General features: G+C 42.8%; 2 protein-coding genes across 2 annotated transcripts; both read right to left on the bottom strand.

The window, feature by feature from the left end:
- Positions 1-144: 144 nt before the first annotated feature.
- On the bottom strand, positions 145-9,044 carry PROZ (protein Z, vitamin K dependent plasma glycoprotein). The gene is made up of 8 exons (XM_084494965.1): positions 8,924-9,044; positions 6,692-6,855; positions 5,584-5,608; positions 4,615-4,728; positions 3,307-3,438; positions 2,258-2,343; positions 2,036-2,159; positions 145-1,495 (listed from the first exon to the last, which is right to left on the bottom strand). Exons 1-8 carry the CDS (start codon positions 8,988-8,990, stop codon positions 984-986), a joined length of 1,224 nt encoding a protein of 407 aa, XP_084351091.1. The 5' UTR covers positions 8,991-9,044; the 3' UTR covers positions 145-983.
- A 3,546-nt stretch (positions 9,045-12,590) lies between these two features.
- LOC311441430 (coagulation factor X-like) lies at positions 12,591-19,538 on the bottom strand. Its single transcript, XM_084529561.1, has 5 exons — positions 19,383-19,538; positions 16,723-16,854; positions 15,105-15,271; positions 14,694-14,808; positions 12,591-13,563 (listed from the first exon to the last, which is right to left on the bottom strand). Exons 1-5 carry the CDS (start codon positions 19,456-19,458, stop codon positions 13,016-13,018), a joined length of 1,038 nt encoding a protein of 345 aa, XP_084385687.1. The 5' UTR covers positions 19,459-19,538; the 3' UTR covers positions 12,591-13,015.
- Between the last annotated feature and the right edge of the window lie 791 nt (positions 19,539-20,329).

Below are 20,329 nucleotides of genomic sequence, written 5' to 3'. Positions count from 1 at the left end.
TATGGTCTCCACTTTCTAAAACTCTTTGATAATCTCGGTGGTCTCAAATATGCTTTTCAAGCCTTCTCTAAAAACTAGAGAAGTTGTGCTTGATACCGAAAGCTTTGCAGTTTCAGTGATACTTACAAGTTCAAGTAAATGTGGTTTGTTATTTTTTTTTTTTTGGTCTGTAGTTGCTCAGATATGTTTTTGTTTTTAATTCCTTTAATGTTTTGATTAAATTTTGTTATGATGAACAAAAAAGCATATCTAAGTAATTTATCCATACACTGTTTTATTCTGTTTCTGGGGAAAAGACTGCCACTGGGTCCATTGTTTTACATGTTCCTTGTGTGTGTGTTCTGTGGTTTTTTTTTTGGGGGGGTGGGGAGGAGGAAGAGTACAACATACCTTTGTGTGTTGTGATGGGATTTTTTTTAATAAAGAAAATAAAACATTTTTCCCCCTCTTTGGGAGTCTAGTTTTTATTTTACCCAGTAACTGAATTATGATTTATAATTAAAAACACAGCTGCCATGGATGAGGGAGAAGAACTTTTTGGTGTTATGAGAGTCAAGTCCTGTATCAACACTTAAAGGCTTGGAGTGTTCTTGGTCTTCGTAAGTTTTACTTGTATAGATGCTGAAATAAGAATATGGGTTTACTGATCCACGTTTCAAGGGAATAAGAATTAAAAAGACTTACTTCCTTCTAGTAACATTTAAAAGCCTAGAAAAGCATCAATACTTTGAGTTTTAGAACGAACAGTTCTAGGAAACTTAGAGTTCAGTCAATTTATTAGTAAAACACCTACAGTTAATGTGCCATGGCTTTCATGGTGTTATGTGTCAACAGAGGAAGGAAGGACAAAGGGACTTCTCCACGTGAATTGGAGTTAAATTGGTATCATTGTTGCAACTTCCAGTGCTGCAAGTGGTGATAGAGTCAAATGTGTCTACTGGCTGCCTCCAAAGGTGGTCGGTAGGGGTTTGGTTGTGTTTGTCTCACTTCATTTTGTGTTTAAGCCATATCATGTATCTCGCGGTGTTGGTAAATAGAAACGTTTTTCTGTCAGCGTCTTCTAGCGGCCAGGGTCCCAGGATGCCAGTCAGAAACCACGTGCCCTTATACTCGGTGGCCATGAAGCTTCCTCCAGTCAGCTGTTTGTCTGTGGCCTCCTGGATGTGTCCACAAAACTGCCTGTTTGTGAGGCTTACGTTGAGGATTTGTTCGCAGTCCTCCGTAGGAAGGTAGGAAACCTGCAGCTCCTCGCCTTGAACTTTGTCGCCTTCTCTTTTCCAGCCGCTGACCGTACCAGCCAATTTGGGAATCAAAACGTGTTCTGCAAAGTCTCTTTCAGGGATGCACACAGGAAGCTGGCGGGTGTTGCACTCAACGTGCTCGTGGAGTTGTAGTAATGCAATGTTGTTCTCGCCGGTGTCCTCGTCGTACCGGATGTGTATGTGTTTCTCGTGAACGCGCATTACCCTCTCAGTTCCACATGTCCTGTTGTGCCCTGTGAAGCAATGACATGTTCAATGCCCTTAAGAATATCAGAGACTTGAAAACTGTGTGTAAACTTATAACGACTGCCAAGTTGTGCTGAGAAATATGTGCAGCAGAGAAACATTCTTGAAACATGGTGAAGGTAAATTAGGAATGACAGCTTTTCAACGTTGCGTAGCAGCATGCATAATTTCAGAGGGGAAGGACAAATACCCAATACCAGCAGTAAATTTTGGCAGGAAACATTTGCTTTTGGATGGAGGAAGGGTGATGATCTCCAAATGAACCTAGTTTAGCATATCCCTAGATGCTGAGCCAGCCCTTGTGAGTGCCTTAGAGAAGTACTGGTCTTTCTGCTTGGCTTCTAGAGAGGCATAGGACAGCTGTAGTTCTAACTCAATACTCATTTAAGATGCTTAAATGAGATGCCAGCAGATTTATACACTACAACAATATTTTTGGTGCAGCAGAAATTTTAGTAAGCTGTTTTTGAAAGTAGCTTAACAGTGTTGAAACGTGCTACAATAAAAGGAAAGGTTTCATCACCTACCAGCACCAACCCTGATTTCAAAATGGCTGTGCAGAAGGGCGCACTCTGCCGTGGTCAGGACAAAATTACTTTTCAGCAGCACTCCTCCACAGAAGCCTTTCCCTTCTGAGTTTAACAGCAGGACCTAAGAAAATACAAAAAAAAAATAAAATAAAATAAAATAATAATTAGCACTGTCCATATGAAAAGTTAGCCATAGATTTCATGAATTGCTAGAAATACCTGCCAAGGAAAGTGCTTGTCACGTTTCTTCAGGGTTTCGCTTATCAGATTATCCGTGTCTTGAAGTCTGCCACATGCACATTTATCTAGCAAATGAATTAGAAAAAATAAAAACCTCATGCTGTAACATTTCGTGACAACTACTACTTGCAAATATTTTAAGTATTCCTTCTTGGCTGTAGGGTTTGTATTTTGTACCAAGGAAAAGAACAGTATCTCAGCTGGTGAAAATCAGAATAATTAACTTGATTTCTGTAGTAATACTAAACCATTTGGGTCATTGTGTTAGGCTTGTGGTGGCAAGCTTTTACTTTGCAACTTCCGAACTGAGGCTTCCTCTCCAGCTAACCATCAGCACAGGTTGCTTCCTCATCTTTGTATCCTGTATTTGAACTGCACTAAACACCTCATAGCTGTTGGGTATGTGGGTGCCTAGTCCTCAGTACCAAACTAGAGCTAGTTTGAAGTAAAACCCACCAAATTGCATTTAGTGTGGGCATCAAATCTTCACTAAAAGTCTGGCTGTACAGCTCCATTCCTGTTTGGCTGCCATACTTACTAATACAGACAGGACCTAAGTATACTACTGTGTTTTTAGTTGACCTAGTTTAAAAGTTTTAAGATTGAAAAAATGAAGAGGGCTACCACTTCAAATTAACTAACAAGGCAGCAAGTGCTGTCTTTTATTTGTAAGGTTGTTCGGTGCCTAATCTGAATCAATTGAACCTCATTCCCAAACAGGCAGGTCTTCTGTTGCTCTTTACTGAGAGTAGGAGAGGAAAACCTGCACCAGTGAGTGATATGCAGAATGATGCTAGTGCTCTCTGCAGCCCCACCTGTAAATGCTCAGATCAAATGTTCCTTCTTTTACCACTGCTCATGCATCTTTGTTGCTGCTCCCTAGGTTCCTCCTATTTTTTTGTCCAGTTTGGAAGGTTTATATTCTTATTTCTGGAGTCCCCAAGTGGGCTGATTGCACCTGGATATCAGATTCCCTGCCTGCCCACCCGAGCACTGTGCGTGGGCCCTACCTCCGTGCTCACACCTACCTAACGCGATACATTGTTTTTTGTCCTTCCCGAGCTCGTAGCCATCAGCACAGGAGCAACGGTACGAATCGGTTCCTGGATAGCAGAAATGGTGACATCCTTCTTTTCCTTGGTGCCGGCATTCATTTTTAGCTGGAGAGAGCAAGCAGGGAAAAAGCATTGGGAACGGTTCAGCTGGAGTTTTCTTGCATAGCCCGAGTCCTCTTCGCTAAGCATTTTACATTTACTCGCTTTGTATTGGGGTGGGTAGGAACTGTCTTCCTGTAGGATTTCCCACCACCTTGTTTTTACCCTCATCAGGCAGAAAATGGGCAGAGAGAGCTGCCTTTGCAGCTTCCACAGGCTTATAGCACCCAGTACCTCCCTGCACCAGGCTGTCCACGCTGCTGAGTTTTGGGGAATATTAGTACCCAAGGGTCAAACTAGGTTTTCCACGTGAATCCACAAAAGGATGCCATAGGTTTTCTCTGCTCAGTTAAGCAAAGCACTAAGGATTCACTAAGCGCCAGGGGAACCTTCTGCACTTTTTAAGAAGGCAGGTGATCAAGAAAAAGGCTAAAGCTTTCTGCTTTCCAACAAAAACAAATGTGTAGCTCCTGTTTCTCATTCTTGTGCCAAGAAAATTGAAACCAACAACTGCCACATATCAGGAAAAAAAAAAAGAAAAAAAAAAGAAAAGAAAAAAAAAAAAGGAGTATTAATCTGTGAAACATGGCCAGTCACCTTTCTGTGGCTGAGCAAACGCAGCTTCAGTACAAAGCAACAGGAGGAGCATTTGATCTTGGATCTAGCTCACAGGTGGAGAAGCAGCAAAGAAATTTGCATGTGATGTGGCTCTCAATGGCTCATGCGGAGCAGGTCAGGCTCCCCAGGGGGATACTCTGCCCCTCTACACTCACACCTTGCTGCAGAAAAGGGCCCTGCTGTGCCCTGGGGGCCCTCCAGGCAGGCAGAAATACCAACCTTGGGGCTAGGAAGCAAAAACTTTGGATATGAATGTGCAGGATCCATCCTGGTGTATTTTAAAGGCCAGATAACATAGAATAGAAACATGGAATTATTAGGGTTGGAAAAGACCTCCAAGATCACCAGGTCCAACCATCCCCCTACTACCAATGTCACCCACTAAGACATGTCCCTAAGCATATATGATAGCAAGTAGACATGCAGTGGGGTGGGATTATGAACCATAGTTTAGCATACACAAGGAACCTGGGTCAAACATCTCAGTTGGGGTAGTATCAGGGAACCACCACCACGTTGTACAAACGTGTTGTGTGTGTTAACCCCACGCTGGTGGTGCCTCACCAAAGGCGCAGTCCTCCCCCTCGTAGCCCTCGGTGCAGGTGCAGGTGTAGCCACGAATGCTGTCCTCGCACACGCCATCGTTCTGGCACGGGTTAGAGGAACATCTCTGGCCACCTGGGGAGGTACAGCCCAAAGGCTGGAATTAGGTGGAAGCCATCCCACCCTCACAGAGGCAATGAGACACGGAGCAAGGATGTTCAGTACGAGTCCTCATAACTTTCAGATCCTGGATCCACAGAACCATCCCCTGCACTTGGTGTTTTAAGGGCTTCCATGGAAAATTAATACTAATACTGTTTTTACCACCTCCCTGTCTACTGTCTAAAACTCAGATTACAAGTGAATAAAAGCAAATCAAAAAGAAAAGAGATAAAAAGAAAGAACTGGTTGGATGCAGCAGGGATGGAGGGGATGAGGCCTAGTCACCTCGCACCAGTGCCACAGGCCCCGTGTCCAGGAGGTGCCTGGCTGCATCGCCCCACGTCAGCATTGCCCCATGTCAGCTTTACAAGTTTATTTCTCTCCTCAGCAGCTGCCAAAGGACAGCCTCCAGAGCTTGCAGACAGCCCAGTGGCTTTTAGCACCTATTGATCTCACTGAGGTTCATACAGTAGGTTTGTATTTGGAAGGCTGTGCTGGTAGAGCTATGCTGGCGAACTGAATCAGCAAAGCAGACTTTCCCGTGTGTCTCTTAAACACCAAAATGCTGAGCTTGCAAGGAGAAATACACCCCTTTTGCCTTGCATGCCCTGGTAGCTCTATTAGCTTATTAGACTATTAGACTTATGCAACCCTTTCGCATCAGCCCTTCTCTTGTGTTTCTAGCAATATGACACGTAGTGACTGTGTGTTTCTTGTAGAATAAACTGCTAAAAGCTGCTGAAAACTCTTAGAAACAACATCGGACTGAAGCGTAATGTTCACAACATGCCACAACTATGAAGGAGAGAAATCAAGAGGTCAGCTTACCGTAGTAGTTATCCCAAAACATTTTCTGGAAAAAAAGGGGAAATCAGATTTCAATTCTCAAATAACATCATCTTCCATAAATATTTTGGCAAAACAGAGACTTTACATGAGAGAATACACACTGCACTTTGACATTCACACAGTCACACAATTACAAATTTTGCCCTGCTGTCAAGATTTGAATGACATGAGGTGGGAAGGAGGGTTTGCATCCTGCTGTCGTGGTTTAACCCGGCTGGCAGCTAAACACCACGCAGCCGTTCGCTCACCCTCCCCCCTCCCTCTCTGGGACGGGGGAGAGAAATGGAAAGTGAAGCTCATGAGTTGAGATGAAGACAGTTTAATAAGACAGGAAAATAATAATAATAATAATAATAATAATAATAATAATACAATGATGATAATAGTACTACTACTAATAATATGTACAAACAAGTGATGCACAATGCAATTGCTCACCACCCGCTGACCGATGCCCAGCTTAACCCCGAGCAGTCCCGCCCCCTCCCCCCGGCTAGCCACCCCTATATATTGTTTAGCATGACGTCAGATGGTATGGAATACCCCTTTGGCTAGTTTGGGTCACCTGTCCTGGGTCTGTCCCCTCCCAGCTCTTACTGCACCCCCCCAGCCTGCCCGTTGGCAGGACAGAGCAAAGGCTGAGATGTCCTTGGCTTAGTATAAGCACTGCTCTGCAACAATTAAAACATCGGGGTGTTATCAGCACTCTTCTCATTCTAAGCCAAAACACAGCATTCCACCAGCTACTAGGAAGAAAATTAATTCTGTGCTAACTGAAACCAGGACACCTGCACATCGTCTTGCTTCTTCAGAAGTTATAAAGGAAAAGAAACACTTCACGGGCAAGAGATAAACAGCTGAACCCTGCAGTATCATGACTTCCTTGAAAAACTGGCCAGCTATTGTCTCCCTTTTGTGCAGCCACCTGGGAGGTGACCCCATCCTGTCCTGCTTGTCCCCCACTGGTGGCCAGGGCTCCTCCTTTCCCTTATCCTGCTGCTTTTTCCCCAGATGTTGCTGCTGGAGGTAGAGGTGACAGCACAAGGCGTTGCTTCATGTAAGTAAAATGAATTAATCAAATACTTACGAGCATCTCATCATTTTCAAATACTTCTCTTGCTTCCTCTTGTGTGCATCTCTCTTCAAGGCATTCTCTTTCCAAGCTGCCTTGGAGGACCTCCTCCAGAAGGAGGGAGCTGGCACGCCTGTGTCTCTTGATAACTTCATTTGCATCATCAGCTGATATAAACACTGAAACACGGCATGACAGCATGTTAACATAAGTACTTAGGCTAGTTTCCTTTACACTTTCACTATTTTTTTAAACAATCTTAATAAACAGCCACATTTTACCATGAAGAGAAAACCAGACACTGTTTTCTTTTGTTTCCCACCCCTCTTACAACCCTGAGTACAAGAGGGTCCTGGTCCTTCGTAAGTGCTCCCAAGTAGTAAAAAACAAAAACAAAATGAACCAAACAAAAATGATTCAGGTTTGACTCATTGATGAACTTTTCTGCAGAATTCCTTGTAAATATAAAGAGTTTTTGCATCTCCCTGCAGCAGCCTTTCCTGCTGCATATTTTATTCCTACACTGGACACACAGAGAGCTTGGTTGTGCCATGGCTACGGGAAGAGGTAAATATTATTATAAAGGCAGAGGCTGTTTTGTCAGAGTCCATGGGACTTTCAGCAGAAGTGGAAATTATTTCTATTTATCTGTGATGAAGGACCGTAACTGACGCCCTTCAGTCTGACTTCATGGGGATTTTTTGCTACCAATCATGACATGGCTCAGGGTGGCTATAAAAAAAAAAGTTATTCCCCAGCAATGTTAAAAAAAAAGCTGTCGTATGCCATCCTTTACCTGGAAGACACCATAAACTTTCTGTATTTGTGTCAAGAGGAGGAAAATCCAAAGACGTGACAGAGATCAGACCTTGAAACTTATCTTTGCAATGATGCCCACAACAAAAACCACCTGTCAAGGGGGAAGGCTGGTGCAGTGCTGTTGCCTGTTGCCTTTGACATTAACTGGGATGCGGCTGCACATGTCAGTGTGTGTTTGTCAGCTCCCCTGTACTCAGAAAGTAAACCCCATGGGGAAGGGACTGGGTTGGTTTGTTTGTTTGCTTAATATTTTGTACAGTCTTTGGGGGCCCGAAGGTTGAAACAAGCAGTGATACGGGAACTGGAAAAAGTGACAGCACTGACAAAATTATTCTGAAGCTGTGTGTCGTTTCTTAGTTACACTTTTGAAGGATAGCAGATGAGCAGGAGGCTTGCATGTGGTGCTAAGACAAAGCATCACGTTTCTGTTTTGCATTTTGAAATGCCAGGGGGCATCATTCTGCCCTTCACAAGCAGTCACCTCTTTCCTTCCTTCCTTCCTTCCTTCCTTCCTTCCTTCCTTCCTTCCTTCCTTCCTTCCTTCCTTCCTTCCTTCCTTCCTTCCTTCCTTCCTTCCTTCCTTCCTTCCTTCCTTCCTTCCTTCCTTCCTTCCTTCCTTCCTTCCTTCCTTCCTTCCTTCCTTCCTCTCTCTCTCTCTTTCTCTCTCTCTTTCTCTCTCTCTACCTTTCTCTCTTTCTCCCTTTCTCTTTCTTTCTTTCTCTCTTTCTCCCTCTCTCTTTCTCTCTTTCTCTCTCTCTCTTTCTCTCTTTCTCTCTCTCTTTCTCTCTCTTTCTCTATTTCTTTTTCTATTTCTTTCTCTTTCTTTCTTTTTCTTTCTTTCTTTCGTTCTTTCTTTCATTCTTTCGTTCTTTCTTTCGTTCTTTCGTTCTTTCTTTCATTCTTTCTTTTGTTCTTTCGTTCTTTCGTTCTTTTCATTTCTCTCTCTCTCTCTTTCTCCGTCTCTTTCTTTCTTTGACAGCTCCTCCTTATTTGTGGCAAACCACAGCAGATGAATACAGAAAACATATTTCTGCAAGCTATACCAAGTGTGCTTCTCAGCCTCTTTCATAAGACTTTTATTTTCATTTCAGCAGCAACTAGGTATATAAAACAAATTTTTCTTTAATATCTGGGACACCAGTCATCATAAGACATCATATAGTCATAAGACATCAATAATCATCATAACACCATGATGTAAATGATGGCATTACAAAATTACATTGCTTCAGTAACCTACCATAGTTTTTACTTCAGTGTATGAAAACAAAAACAGAAAAACCCCCAGACAGAAAGGAAACACAGAGTTTTTAGTGCTGTCAGCCTGTGCTGCAAAGTAAACATGATACAGGGCACAAAATTACTGGTGTGTTTACAAGACCAGGAGCACAAATCAGAATTAAAGGGGCAACAAAACAAAGGCCATACCTGTCTCCTCTGTGGGAATGAAAAGGACAGAGAGAAGAAACAACATTGTCCAAAAGCAACCTGCCATTGTTACCCTCTGCAGCTAATGGTAACCCTGCCTGCATTCCTGCAGCTCTTTGGGGAAATTGCTAAACAGGGGATGTTAAAGTTTAAAGTCCAGCTGCTCAAGAGAAAACAAAACCTCTGAGGGCAAAGCCTGGCCGCAAAGTCAACATGTGAAAACCTCAAAAAAAAAAAAAAAAAAAGGTGTTTGGTGATGCAATTTCTCCTAATGCAATGGCTAAAGGCAGAGAGGGTTTGGAAACCTACAAGTTTGGGGTATTCCTCTCACCCCCCAGCCTTCTCTTTCCGAACACCAAATGGGGAGAAATGAACAATACGAGCATTTCTTCGTGCCATTACAAAGCGCTGTCACAATCTGGATGCTGACTGCAGGGATCAGTTTTACAGTGTGGCTGCTGCACACACTGTCCCCACAAAGCTTTTACCAAGGCAGGGCATAGAAAGTCACCTGTCCTTGGAGCTTAGCTGCACCAGTCAAATCCCAGATCCCATCAGTTTTTGACATTGCAGTGAATTAAACAAGCCTGCAGTTTCCCCTGTGGGAAATATATCTTAAAGGATACCATCCAGTCCCCTGCCATCCTCTGGTGGGCTGTGAGCCAAGCTTTCTTCAGGTCTGTGGGGACAGGACAAGGGGCAATGGCCACAAGATGGAGCCCAGGAGGTTCCACACCAACATGCAATGAACTTCTTCACGGTGAGGGTGACAGAGCACTGGGACAGGCTGCCCAGGGAGGTTGTGGAGTCTCCTTCTCTGGAGATATTCAAGGCCCATCTGGACGCCTACCTGGGCAGCCTGCTCTAAGGAACCTGCTTTGGCAGGGGGGTTGGACCCGATGATCTCTTGAGGTCCCCTCCAACCCCTTCAATTCTGTGATCCTGTGACTCACACATGTACTCTGTGCTCTCCATCTCCTGAGGCCACCAGGCTCCACTGTACCCGTCCCAGCTGGGATTTTTGGCCAGGAAGAGCTGTTGCCTGTTGTCGCAGCATATCTCTGATATGCCCCTGCCCTCCTGTGAGCACGAATATCGCACTGTGCAGAAGCAGCACGGCAAGGCTGGCTCCCCTCAGCACACTGACACGAAAATCGTGTCACCACTTGATGTCAGCACAGCACTTTGCAGAACCCAGCAGAGAAGTGTGCATCTGCAAACATCTATTTATTTTTTTAAGCAGACTGCTTACACGTTGCAACCCTACGTCAGTGAATGTAGGCACGAGGTATTTATTCAAATCAGGTTAGCAACACCAACACAGCTTCAGAAGCTGTATTCTCCCTAGAGCTTAGTTTTTGAGCTCATGTTTTCCTTTTAGATGAAACAAGCCTTGACTGAGCAGCTGTTTGGGCCACAGTGTACTCAATCCTGTTACGGCACCAACTTTGTTTTCTTCCCGTATTGACATTATTGCAACAGGCCTTACCTTCAAACTTTCGTATTACGGAAGATTGCATAAAGAGAGGGGTTTAGAAAGGCGGTCCTTTCGTCATGTTTCTTTATACTTACTAGAATTTCTTTTCCCATTCCTTTAAATATCACGGTGAGCACACGGAGAGGTGTTTCATCGGTGTGCCCCCGTTGTGTCACAGCCCCTTGGCTAGCCATCAGCTGAGTGTCACCGTCACACGCTTGTGGGAAATGCACACCTCAGCTAACGAAAGGGGATGGAAATTATTTTCCAGAAGATGTCACCCCCGCACTAGGCAAATAATGAAAGTCTCCTGGAGCAGCTCCAGCCTCCCCCTCCCTGCTGCCAGCAGCCCTTGGCTGGGGGACAAGAAATGAAAGAAGAAATGATCACTTGCTGGCAGCAGACCAGGATCAACAAGACGAGACTGCAGCCCTCAGCCTAGCCTTAGACATCAGTCGGTCTGAAACAGGTGAACGTGATTATGTGCAGTTTCGGTCAAGAGCTAGCAATGAGTGACACAAGTTAATTTGATTTGTTTGTTGATGTACACTCTCCTTATACGAAGCACAGTCACTAGTATGCCTCTTTATAGGCAGTACCCATCCTTGTGGGTACACAAGCCACAAAAATGCCAGGTAAATTTGCCTAGCCAACAGAGGAGACACATAATTTGTAAAGGGTTAATGCTTAGTGTGGTTAAAATGGGCTATACTTCAGTTAAATGTCTGGTCAGTAGCCAACTGGCTCACCATATGCAGGAAAAAATAAAAAATAATAAAAAAAAAGAAAGCTTTTCTTGCTGCATTTGAAGGGCATCATCACTTATAAATGCTGAAGAGACATGCAGTCATTTTGGAGGAGCATCAGCATTGCCCTTCTGGCTTGGTCACAGATTGCAGGACATCCCAGGGGAGGAATGAAACCCCAGGAGGTTTGATTCCCTCCAGTGGATGCTGCACCCACAGGAGCTTTCCTTGAGGACTCGAGCCTAGCCACTAGGCTGTGCAAGTCTCCTGCCAGCCTGGCAGGCCAAAAACCATCTGGGAGCTACTCTGACATCTCTGCAGATGCAAGCAATGACTTTTTCTATTTCTGTGCACACGTTGTTAAAAATAGTAATTGGTGTTAATATTTCAGCATAGTAAGTGCTGTTAATACTTGTTATTAAAATAAATTCATTCTTTACTTTCACCTTGGTGTTCCTTTACCTTTTCCACTCACTTTCATCTTAATTTTGTTTCCCTACCAAAACTGCAAGCTGTAAAACTGGTTATGAAACAGCCAGAGATGGCAGAGTTTATGCACAGACATTGCCATATCACTCAAGCTCCTGCATGCAGCTTAGGTGATAGATAAAGGGGGTTCAGTAGGGAGCTCATTTTGCCCTAAGATGAGCTGTCCTGATGAAATGTCCCTCGTGAAACACTCAGAAATCTGGAATCCACTTATCTGGAATTCAGACTTTTCGATGCTGCTGACAGCTCTGTCCTCTCCATGAGGACTTTAAAGGTTGACATAGGCAGAGCACCGAGAATGCAATGTGTATCTTGCCGTGTCTCTTGAGTGGGAACTGCAATTTGCTGTGCAATTAAGCAGCTGGGGTAAATCTGTCCCTGCAGACAGAATTTGTTCTCATCTGGTACTGAACATCTGAGCAGGATGAGGCTGGTGTTTCGTTGTAGAAGCAGAAAATAACAGGTGAGGAAGGGAGAAGCTCACGTGGCCGATTCCTCTGAATACACGTTGAGCGAAAGACAGTGATTGAAGCCCGCTGAATGTTTCTGTGCCTTTTGGAATTGGTTATGAATAAATTAGGGCTGCCCAGAGCCAGGGCGAGTGGTAATGTGGGGCTGGGCAGGAGGACAGATGGACAGCAGTGAGGGGATGGGGCAGCAAGTGCAAGCTCTTTGCAATGGCCTCTCTGAAATCCCTGGAACATGCCCATGTGTGACCCACAGCTCCACACACCATGTTTGCCTCTCTTACTGTAGAGGTTAGGGCTGTTATAACTGGAGGGTTTCAGTGGGGGTCCCATGGGAAGTCAAGCAATTAACTTCATCCAACAATGCATTAGTCTCAGTGACATGCCCAATTACTTAGACTCATGTGTGGATACACTGGTGGTTTGCACATTTTCCTGCTCTTTCTCAGTACACAATCAAGATCAAGCATTTTTTATATTATTATTATTTATTTTTTATTTTTTCCAGAGGCTTTAGAAATGCTGGCCTGCTCTTGAAGTGTCCTAATTTGATGGTATCCTTGTCTAGGTTTATTTCTATAAAGCAGGTACTGCCACAGGAAAGCTGAGTTAGTTGCAACTTTCCAGTTTATCAGCACAGCCAAAGCCTCCGAGACAAATTCAGACAAAGCAAAAAGATCTCCTAAAACACTGCATTTGAAGATATTCCATTATTGTCCAAAACCAGCAAGCTCTGTTCAAAATCCAAGCACACCTTCTGAAAACCAGGCATGAGCTCATGAAGGGACTGATGACATCTCTTAATGGAAGTGCTAACTCTCAGAGCTTTAGCAGGCATTTTACAAAGAGGAAAATGTTATTTAGGGATCAGATCTGACGGCTAAGACAATTAGGTTGACTAAACGTCAAGCTGTTAAGAGTTTTGTGTCAAAACACTTCTTACCCATGGTAAGAAGCTTGACAATTTAGTGTATATTCCATATTTTCCTTGGTTTCCACACCCTTCTCCCCAGCTGATAATACCAGTAGCGAAGTAAGTGCCATTGTATTCGGTTACATGGGGGCCTCCTCCATCTCCTTGGCAAGCATCTTGTCCATCTTTGCTATAACCTGCACAGAACATGTTGCTTGTGACTAGATGTTTAAGGGCACGCCTGCAAGTTCTCTTGTTCACGTAAGGGACCTGAAGCACTTTCATTCTTCTGACCGGCTCCGCACGTTCAAAGCTGTTCCCAAAGCCACTGATAATTCCGAATGTTTGGTTCATCAGAACATCGTTAGCAAAGTCTTCTTCTGGAAGGCATGCTGGGATAACATCCTCAGAAAATGTGATAGGTTCTTTTAATTTGATAAGGGCTATGTCGCCGTCAAAAGATTTTGAATCAAATTCGTCATATGGGATTATTTTTTCCACTCTGTGCGTCGCAGTACTTGGCCGTTCCTCGTCTCTGTCCACCATCCCTGTATCAGATTTTTAAAGCAGGTGTTAACAAGGCAATACCAGCAAGCCCAAGAAGCTCCTCAATAAAAGATGGGACTAAAGTACCTTGCACTTTGTATAGACATTCGTACTGTACAAATTTTTATTTTACATGTAGAGTATTACATTTATAATGTACATTTATTGTACATTTAGTACATTTCAGAGCTGGCCTGTATTCTGACGCTGTAGCATTTTATATGCATTTAGGAGAGGTTTTTATATGACTGTCAAAGTGCCAAGCAAGTTTAAAATCAGAAGTTTGCTGTCAGAATGATGGTCTCGATGACAATTTTCATCTGAAGTTTTGGCCTTCGTTACAACATACCCAGTGGCACTCACTATTGTACAAACAAAACCCCAATATAGAAGAGTAGGTTCTTGCTCCTCTCATTTGTAGAGCAACATTGTCAAACAGACTTAAACAGGAAATACTGTCTTCTAAAACATTAATATTCTACACACAAATGTTCCTTCTCAACTTGTATGAGATCTCTTTTGGAATTAAATTGACAGGAAATTGGTGCTCAGACACAGATTTTGATTTACTGTTTTAGGCCAAGTGCAAATTTTTGTGACTCAGAATACCATTTTCAGTGTCTAGAATTTGTGATAGACTATTTTTTTCATAAATTGCATTATGAAAATTTGAATTCATAAATTACATTATGATTTTCTTCATAAATTACATTATGATAAATGTCATAATAAATAATGATTTTAAGGTTTCAAGTATGGAACAGTCTCAGACTGGTATCTACATGCTGTCAAAATATTTATTGTTAGTGTCTGAATGTGGCATGTGGAAGTCTTCAAATTGCACAAAGGTGTAATGTTAGACCAATTAACTAATTCAGCTCAGCCTTACTGACCCACATACTTCTGTGGTTTATGCCTGGCTTGCATCATATACAAGCTACACTGGGCCAAGCCAGGCATAAAGGAACTGTCCATTCGACCAGGTTGAACATTTATTTCATTGCTAGTCAAGGGACAAGATGAGACAATGAGAAGTAAGTCTGGGATAGTTCAGTGTCTTGTACATGGACACTCAGGACGTGTTTTTGTAGCATTTATTTTTATAGTAAAGGACAAAATGACAACCACTTACCAACAATAACCTGTATTTTCTCAGAATCAGTAACGCAATGAGCTGCAGTAAGTATAAAATACTCATTCAGGATTGTCCCCCCACAAAACCAGCTATCGTGCTTCTCCAGAACAGCCTGCAAAGAGAGAGAAAAAAGATAAAGTGTAAAAATGTCTGTGCATAGAAATCCTGAACAGCTAGCAAAGATTCAAGCAGTTTTCTTGGAGCAGAAATTTTCATGTGTATTTCCTATCAAAAGCATCCTTAATTCAGAGGTGGTGAGATGCTTAGGGACATGGGTTAGTGGGTGACATTGGTGGTAGGGGAATGGTTGGACCAGGTGATCTTGGAGGTCTCTTCCAACCTTAATGATTGTGTGATTCTATGATCTGAGTGGGGTCAGGCATCGAACCTCTCAGGACAGCATCTTACCTGCCATGGACATGCGCTGGGTAAACTGCCAGCCTCCTCTGTTACCTCAGGATGGTCGCTCGGTGTCTCAGTGGTTTCCTCATTACTAAGATGAGCATCTGGACTTGCTGTAGCTTTTTCTCGACCCACTTCATGCTTTCTCTGAAGTTTACCACATGGGAACTTTACTAAAAAGGTAAAATTGAGACACTAGTACTTGATGTTGTACACTAGACGATGCTGGGACTTTGGGGCACCTGTCCCGTTTTGATTGCAAGGTGTTCCCATCTGCAACCCTACACAAGTCAAAACTGCCTCTAGAGTTATAGATAGTCACCTTTAGGGGAGGAAAATTGTTTGCAGGAAAAAGCAGGCTGCTTTCATGGAATCAAGTCTTTGTGGAAATGAAGGAAAACTTACGTAAGAGTTCAAGGAAAACTTTAACAAAAGCTGACACCATTTATTATGGTAATCAAATTAGATACCCAGGTATCCTCATTGGGGTTGGCTCAGCAAGAATTTTCATGACATTAACAAAAATATCACAGAGGTGAAAGAAGGGGACAAGGATGGTTGTAAAAAGAAAAAATAAAATAATAATAAAAATTAACAAAATCTTGTTCTAAAACTTACTCATGGATTCAGCATTTCCAAACTATTTAGAATTTAAACAACTTCCATTACTGGCATTGTTATTTTCATGGACCTGCTGTAATTTTTCATGGGCCTGCTTATAAATTGTGTATTTGTGAAACTAGGTAAAATATTCTATATTAGGAATTATAAGCTCATGACTGAAAATTGGTGTTAAATAACAAAGGTCTTATAACAAATATCATCAGACAGAGAGAAGAATACAGTAAGATTAATAATTGTTAATGTGCACTTTGCCTGACTGCAGGTAAAACTGATGGTTTAAGTTCAATGCTGGAAGTTATTTTTTTAAAAAGTTACTATACGTTAACTATGGAAAACTAGTTTTTAGAAGGAAGAAGAATGACAGGTATTCTTTTTACAAGGATCAGGTTATATTTGAAGGGAAAAAAATGAGATATAACTGCAGTCACACTATGTCACTACTGCTAAAGTTATAATGAGTCCTTGTGAACTGCATCTTGTAAAGGGAGAAGTTTCTTGGGTTCCTACTCATTCTGATCTCCAGATGTTCAGCACACACTGGAGGCCTTGAAGATAGAAACCAATTTTCACCAATGAGGAATGCAACCTCTTCTTTTCTAACAAAAGTTTCTGAAGCATGAGACAACTGCTCCAGTCTGTGGGAGAAGAGAAATCTCAGCCCTGTTGTAACCACCGCTGTCCCATGTGGCTTCAGACCTGCTGGAACATGGGTTTTGCAGTCTGCTCTGAGAACATACACAGATGCATGGAATACTTTAGTGTACTATTTTGGCCACTGCACATTTCTCATGGTTGTATAATTTGATATTGGTTAAATTATGACTTCTCACTGAGAGCTTTTTCTTTTTGTTGGTAACATTTCAAGCAAGCCATGTGAAAGGTGTCATCAGTGAACATTGTTCCTCATGCTACAACAGCCCTGCAGCACACCAGCACTTCCAAAATGCAGTGAAAATGCGATGTGCATCCCATAGAATGAACTTTAAGCATGGCTTCATACCTACAGGAACGCAGGTTTTGTTGTCGTCACCCAGAGCATAGCCATCAACACAGGAACACACTACTCCTTCATCTTCATCTTTGCAGAACTGCCCACAGTTCCCATTGTTGACCTTGCACGTGTCTGAAAGGACTGCAAAGGAGGCAAATTTATAGGCAGGTTCCATATTCATGGCGATTTCTTAAAAGCACAAGCAGCTCATGAAGACTTGCTCGCAAGCACTAGTCAAAGCCGTCACCATTTTGTGTAATTCTGTTGTGCAATTCCTGTCAAAGACCTCTAGTAATCACAGCCATCACAACAAACATTTTTAAGAAACCTGTAAGCTGTCAACATGAGGAAGACCGCTATCATTCACATCTCATGTTGTGGTAGCTTCCCAGCTATAACTGACAGCTCTTTCATGATGCAGGCTGAGATAACCCATACTCACCAGGAGGGAAAGAGAATAACAAACTAGCAACAACTAAGGTATCAGTAAAAAATAAAATACTGGACAGTTGTAGATCCTCACACTATTCCTTTTCCATCCTTAGATGATTCATACTACTTGCCTTAGTGCAGTCCCTGACATTGCAAGGTCATGGGCAGAAAGGGAGCAGTCTTACTCATGGAGTGAGAGCAAGGAAAGGTAATCCAGTCCTAACAGATGTCATCTAATCTCTTCCTACTGGTCTGTGATGAGTTTCTACAGCTCATCCATGCAGCCTAATGCACTCCTTAACTAGCCTTATAATACCTAGAAAGTATAATAATAATATCTATCCTGAGTATCCCACAGTATGGTGTGACCCCACTACTTCTTGTCCTAGCTGTTTGTCTCAGTAGAAACGGAGAAGACCTAATTCCTTTCCTTCTTTTGTTACATATTTCACAAACTTCCTTGGTTATGCATAGTGGGGCTAAGGGAGGAATTTTGTTTTTGCTCCTACGAGTTGCCTCCTATTCACTGTTCTTGTTTCACAAGATTGTCTAGAACTCTCATCTGTATTTATGGTAGTCCTGATCTGAGATCTGCTACAAATGCCATAGGTAAACACTCTTTCCTATCCTTCACGTCACTGGGGAAGATATTGAGTATCTGAGGTCCTAAGGCTCACCTGTGTTGAGCCCTGCACCCTGCACCATCTTTCCTTGGACAGTGAAGCACTGACTAGCACAGTTTCAAAGCCAGGTGTGCAGCAACCTCTCAGGAGTTCAATTCAGACCATGTTGTTCTGTCTGCTGTTATATAAAATCACGGGGATGCACTGCATCTTTTGTAGCCTGTTATCCTGTCCTTGGAGGAAATGAGACGGGGGTGATGTGATTTGTTTCTGACTGGTGCAACTCAGCAGTTTCTTTTGTCCTTGCTGCACACAAACAATCTGATATCTTAAGGAACAAAGATTTTCTTCCCTCTTGGGAGCAGACTGACATTCTCCTTGGTCTCTCTTCCTATATCTGTATTCTTAGATAGCTCTTGATTTTCATATCATATTTATCTTATATTATTTAAGCCTTAGCTTTTCTGCTTTTATGCCACGATGTCTGTAACACTTTTATACTTATCCTCAATGAACTGAACTGATATATATATATATATATATATATATATATATATATATATATTTTTTTTTTTTTTTTTCTATGCTTCCTTCTGGAGGTCAAGTCTTGAAGCAGCTCATGATTTTAATTAATCCTCCTGTCCTTTCTTGACCTTGGGGTAGTTTGGACATGCATCATAAGCATTTTTTATATGGAAGTATTATATCTTTTCTCTCTTTTAAATACACATTAATTTGATCTTCTTGTTCTTTTTCTTTACTTCCTTCATGAGCTCTATCATTTTACAATCACTTTTATTAAAGTCATCTTCACTCTTTGTATTAATAACCACTTCCATCCTGTTCATTAGAACCAAAGGCAGAATAGCCCAAAGTTGCTTTCTACATGCTTGTATGAGAAAATTTTTCCTAAAACATCTTGAAGATTCTCAGGACAACGGGTCTCCCAGTAGGGACCTTTCTCACCTCATCTCTGGGATGTGAAAAAAAATAATAAATAAATCCCTCTTACTACCAGTTCTTTTAATTTGGGTTGCTCAGGTGTTTATTCAGTGGTGTGCAACTATTCCTCTGTAATCTGTAAGTGACTTTTACAACAGAATTAAACAAGGTGTACATCATGTCTGCAGTATAATCCGTACTCTTACTCTGCAGAGAAGCATCTTAGGCTCCAACTTCAAAGCACAGGTGGGATGCTCCCTCAAGCGGGGATGTGACACTTGTGCTGTAACTTACAGAAGCACACTGGGTGATGGTGTGGAGTCCCGGCTCCCCTTTGCACTTCTAAACCCCGTGGGTTCTTTCTGTCACCCAACAGCTTCCGAATTGACATTGATAATGCTGTCAGGTTGAAAGCACAGAGTACTGATGTATTAACCTCATCCTTTACCCTGACATAGTCATTTCAGTCTGAAATAGTATTTTCGTAGTGACTCAGCCATGGATATTGTTGCACTGTAGCAGGCAAATGGGAGCAAGGTGAGTAAGAAAACAAAATTACCAGGTTTTTCCTGATGTCACCCTGCTTCACAAAGCACAAATGATGGAGAATAATTAATTACCCTCGTGGTTGAGGCAAAGCAGCACAAAGAAGAGTTAAAGTGAAGGCTGTACCTGTCTGCACTGTCTGCAGGAAAAGGAGGACGAGGGGAAGAAGCCACACTGCTCCACGGTGACCCATCACTGCCATCCTCCAAGCTCACTGAGAATCTCCCTCCGGTTTCTCTGCAGGGCTCTGGGGCAGCTGCTAAATGAGGAACACTGCAGTGCAAAGGTCGCTAACTCATGAGAAAACAAAACCGCTCCGAGCAAAGCCTGGGCTCAGTGTCAGCAAAGGACAATGTTAAAACAGCAAGAGCCACTGCGTCGCAGCAGTGCCATCCTGGCAGCTTGCAGGTGCCTCATGGCAGCAAAACTACCGCAAGGGCAGCGTGGAGCTGAAGATTTGGATCCAGTGGAGCCTGCAAGCAGGTTTCCTGCACAGATGCAGAGGTCCTGGATGGGACCTCTGGGATACACAAAATCCAGTCTCTGTCACAAGCACCCAGACAGGCAATGCTTTCACAAATACATCAATTTCCACCTCATTCTAGAATGATTTTTTAATTCTTTGGCAGTCTGAGGACCTGCCCATACCGGTCATATCTTCAGCTGAAAATCGGTTCCAGTTAGACACAGCATCTGCAGAAGTGTGCTTCCTTGCCATGCGGTAGGATGCTACAAAGAAGGCCAGCTTGTCCGCCTTCCTTCCCTCGGGCACCCTCAATCAGTTGTATTCCTGGCAGCTAGTTACTTCCCATTTCTGAAGGACTATCGAATTTGAGACTTCACTGCTCCCCAGATAACTTCTGTTATAGGATTTTTGAGCCACAAAGGCAGAAGGTTTTCCCTGAGATCTCCTTGAACCTTCCTTGCTGCAAACGAGATGGGCTGTGTCTTTTTACCTTCACCACAGACATGAAGATCCAATTACCTCCTACTTCTCTGCAGTATTTTTTTTTTTTTTGTACACATAAAAGCTGCTGCTGTGCTTCTCCTCAGGCTCTCTATATTTTAGTTTA

This window comes from Aythya ferina, assembly GCF_964211825.1.
Source record: "Aythya ferina genome assembly, chromosome: 1".
Lineage (NCBI taxonomy): Eukaryota > Metazoa > Chordata > Aves > Anseriformes > Anatidae > Aythya > Aythya ferina.
The sequence above is the reverse complement of the archived record's forward strand: the minus strand, read 5'-3'. Positions and strand labels throughout refer to the sequence as shown.

What these genes read in the sequence shown, in the direction of transcription:
- PROZ (XM_084494965.1), bottom strand. Translation starts at nt 8,990, where the DNA reads ATGGCAGGTTGCTTTTGGACAATGTTGTTTCTTCTCTCTGTCCTTTTC. An exon ending in AAAACAATGTATCGCGTTAG is followed by an intron (nt 2,344 to 3,306) that starts GTAGGTGTGAGC and finishes TTCATTTGCTAG; the next exon opens with ATAAATGTGCATGTGGCAGA. An exon ending in ACAAGCACTTTCCTTGGCAG is followed by an intron (nt 2,160 to 2,257) that starts GTATTTCTAGCA and finishes GTATTTTCTTAG; the next exon opens with GTCCTGCTGTTAAACTCAGA.
- LOC311441430 (XM_084529561.1), bottom strand. Translation starts at nt 19,458, where the DNA reads ATGGCAGTGATGGGTCACCGTGGAGCAGTGTGGCTTCTTCCCCTCGTC. An exon ending in CCAGCGCATGTCCATGGCAG is followed by an intron (nt 14,809 to 15,104) that starts GTAAGATGCTGT and finishes CTCTCTTTGCAG; the next exon opens with GCTGTTCTGGAGAAGCACGA. An exon ending in GAAAATACAGGTTATTGTTG is followed by an intron (nt 13,564 to 14,693) that starts GTAAGTGGTTGT and finishes AATCTGATACAG; the next exon opens with GGATGGTGGACAGAGACGAG.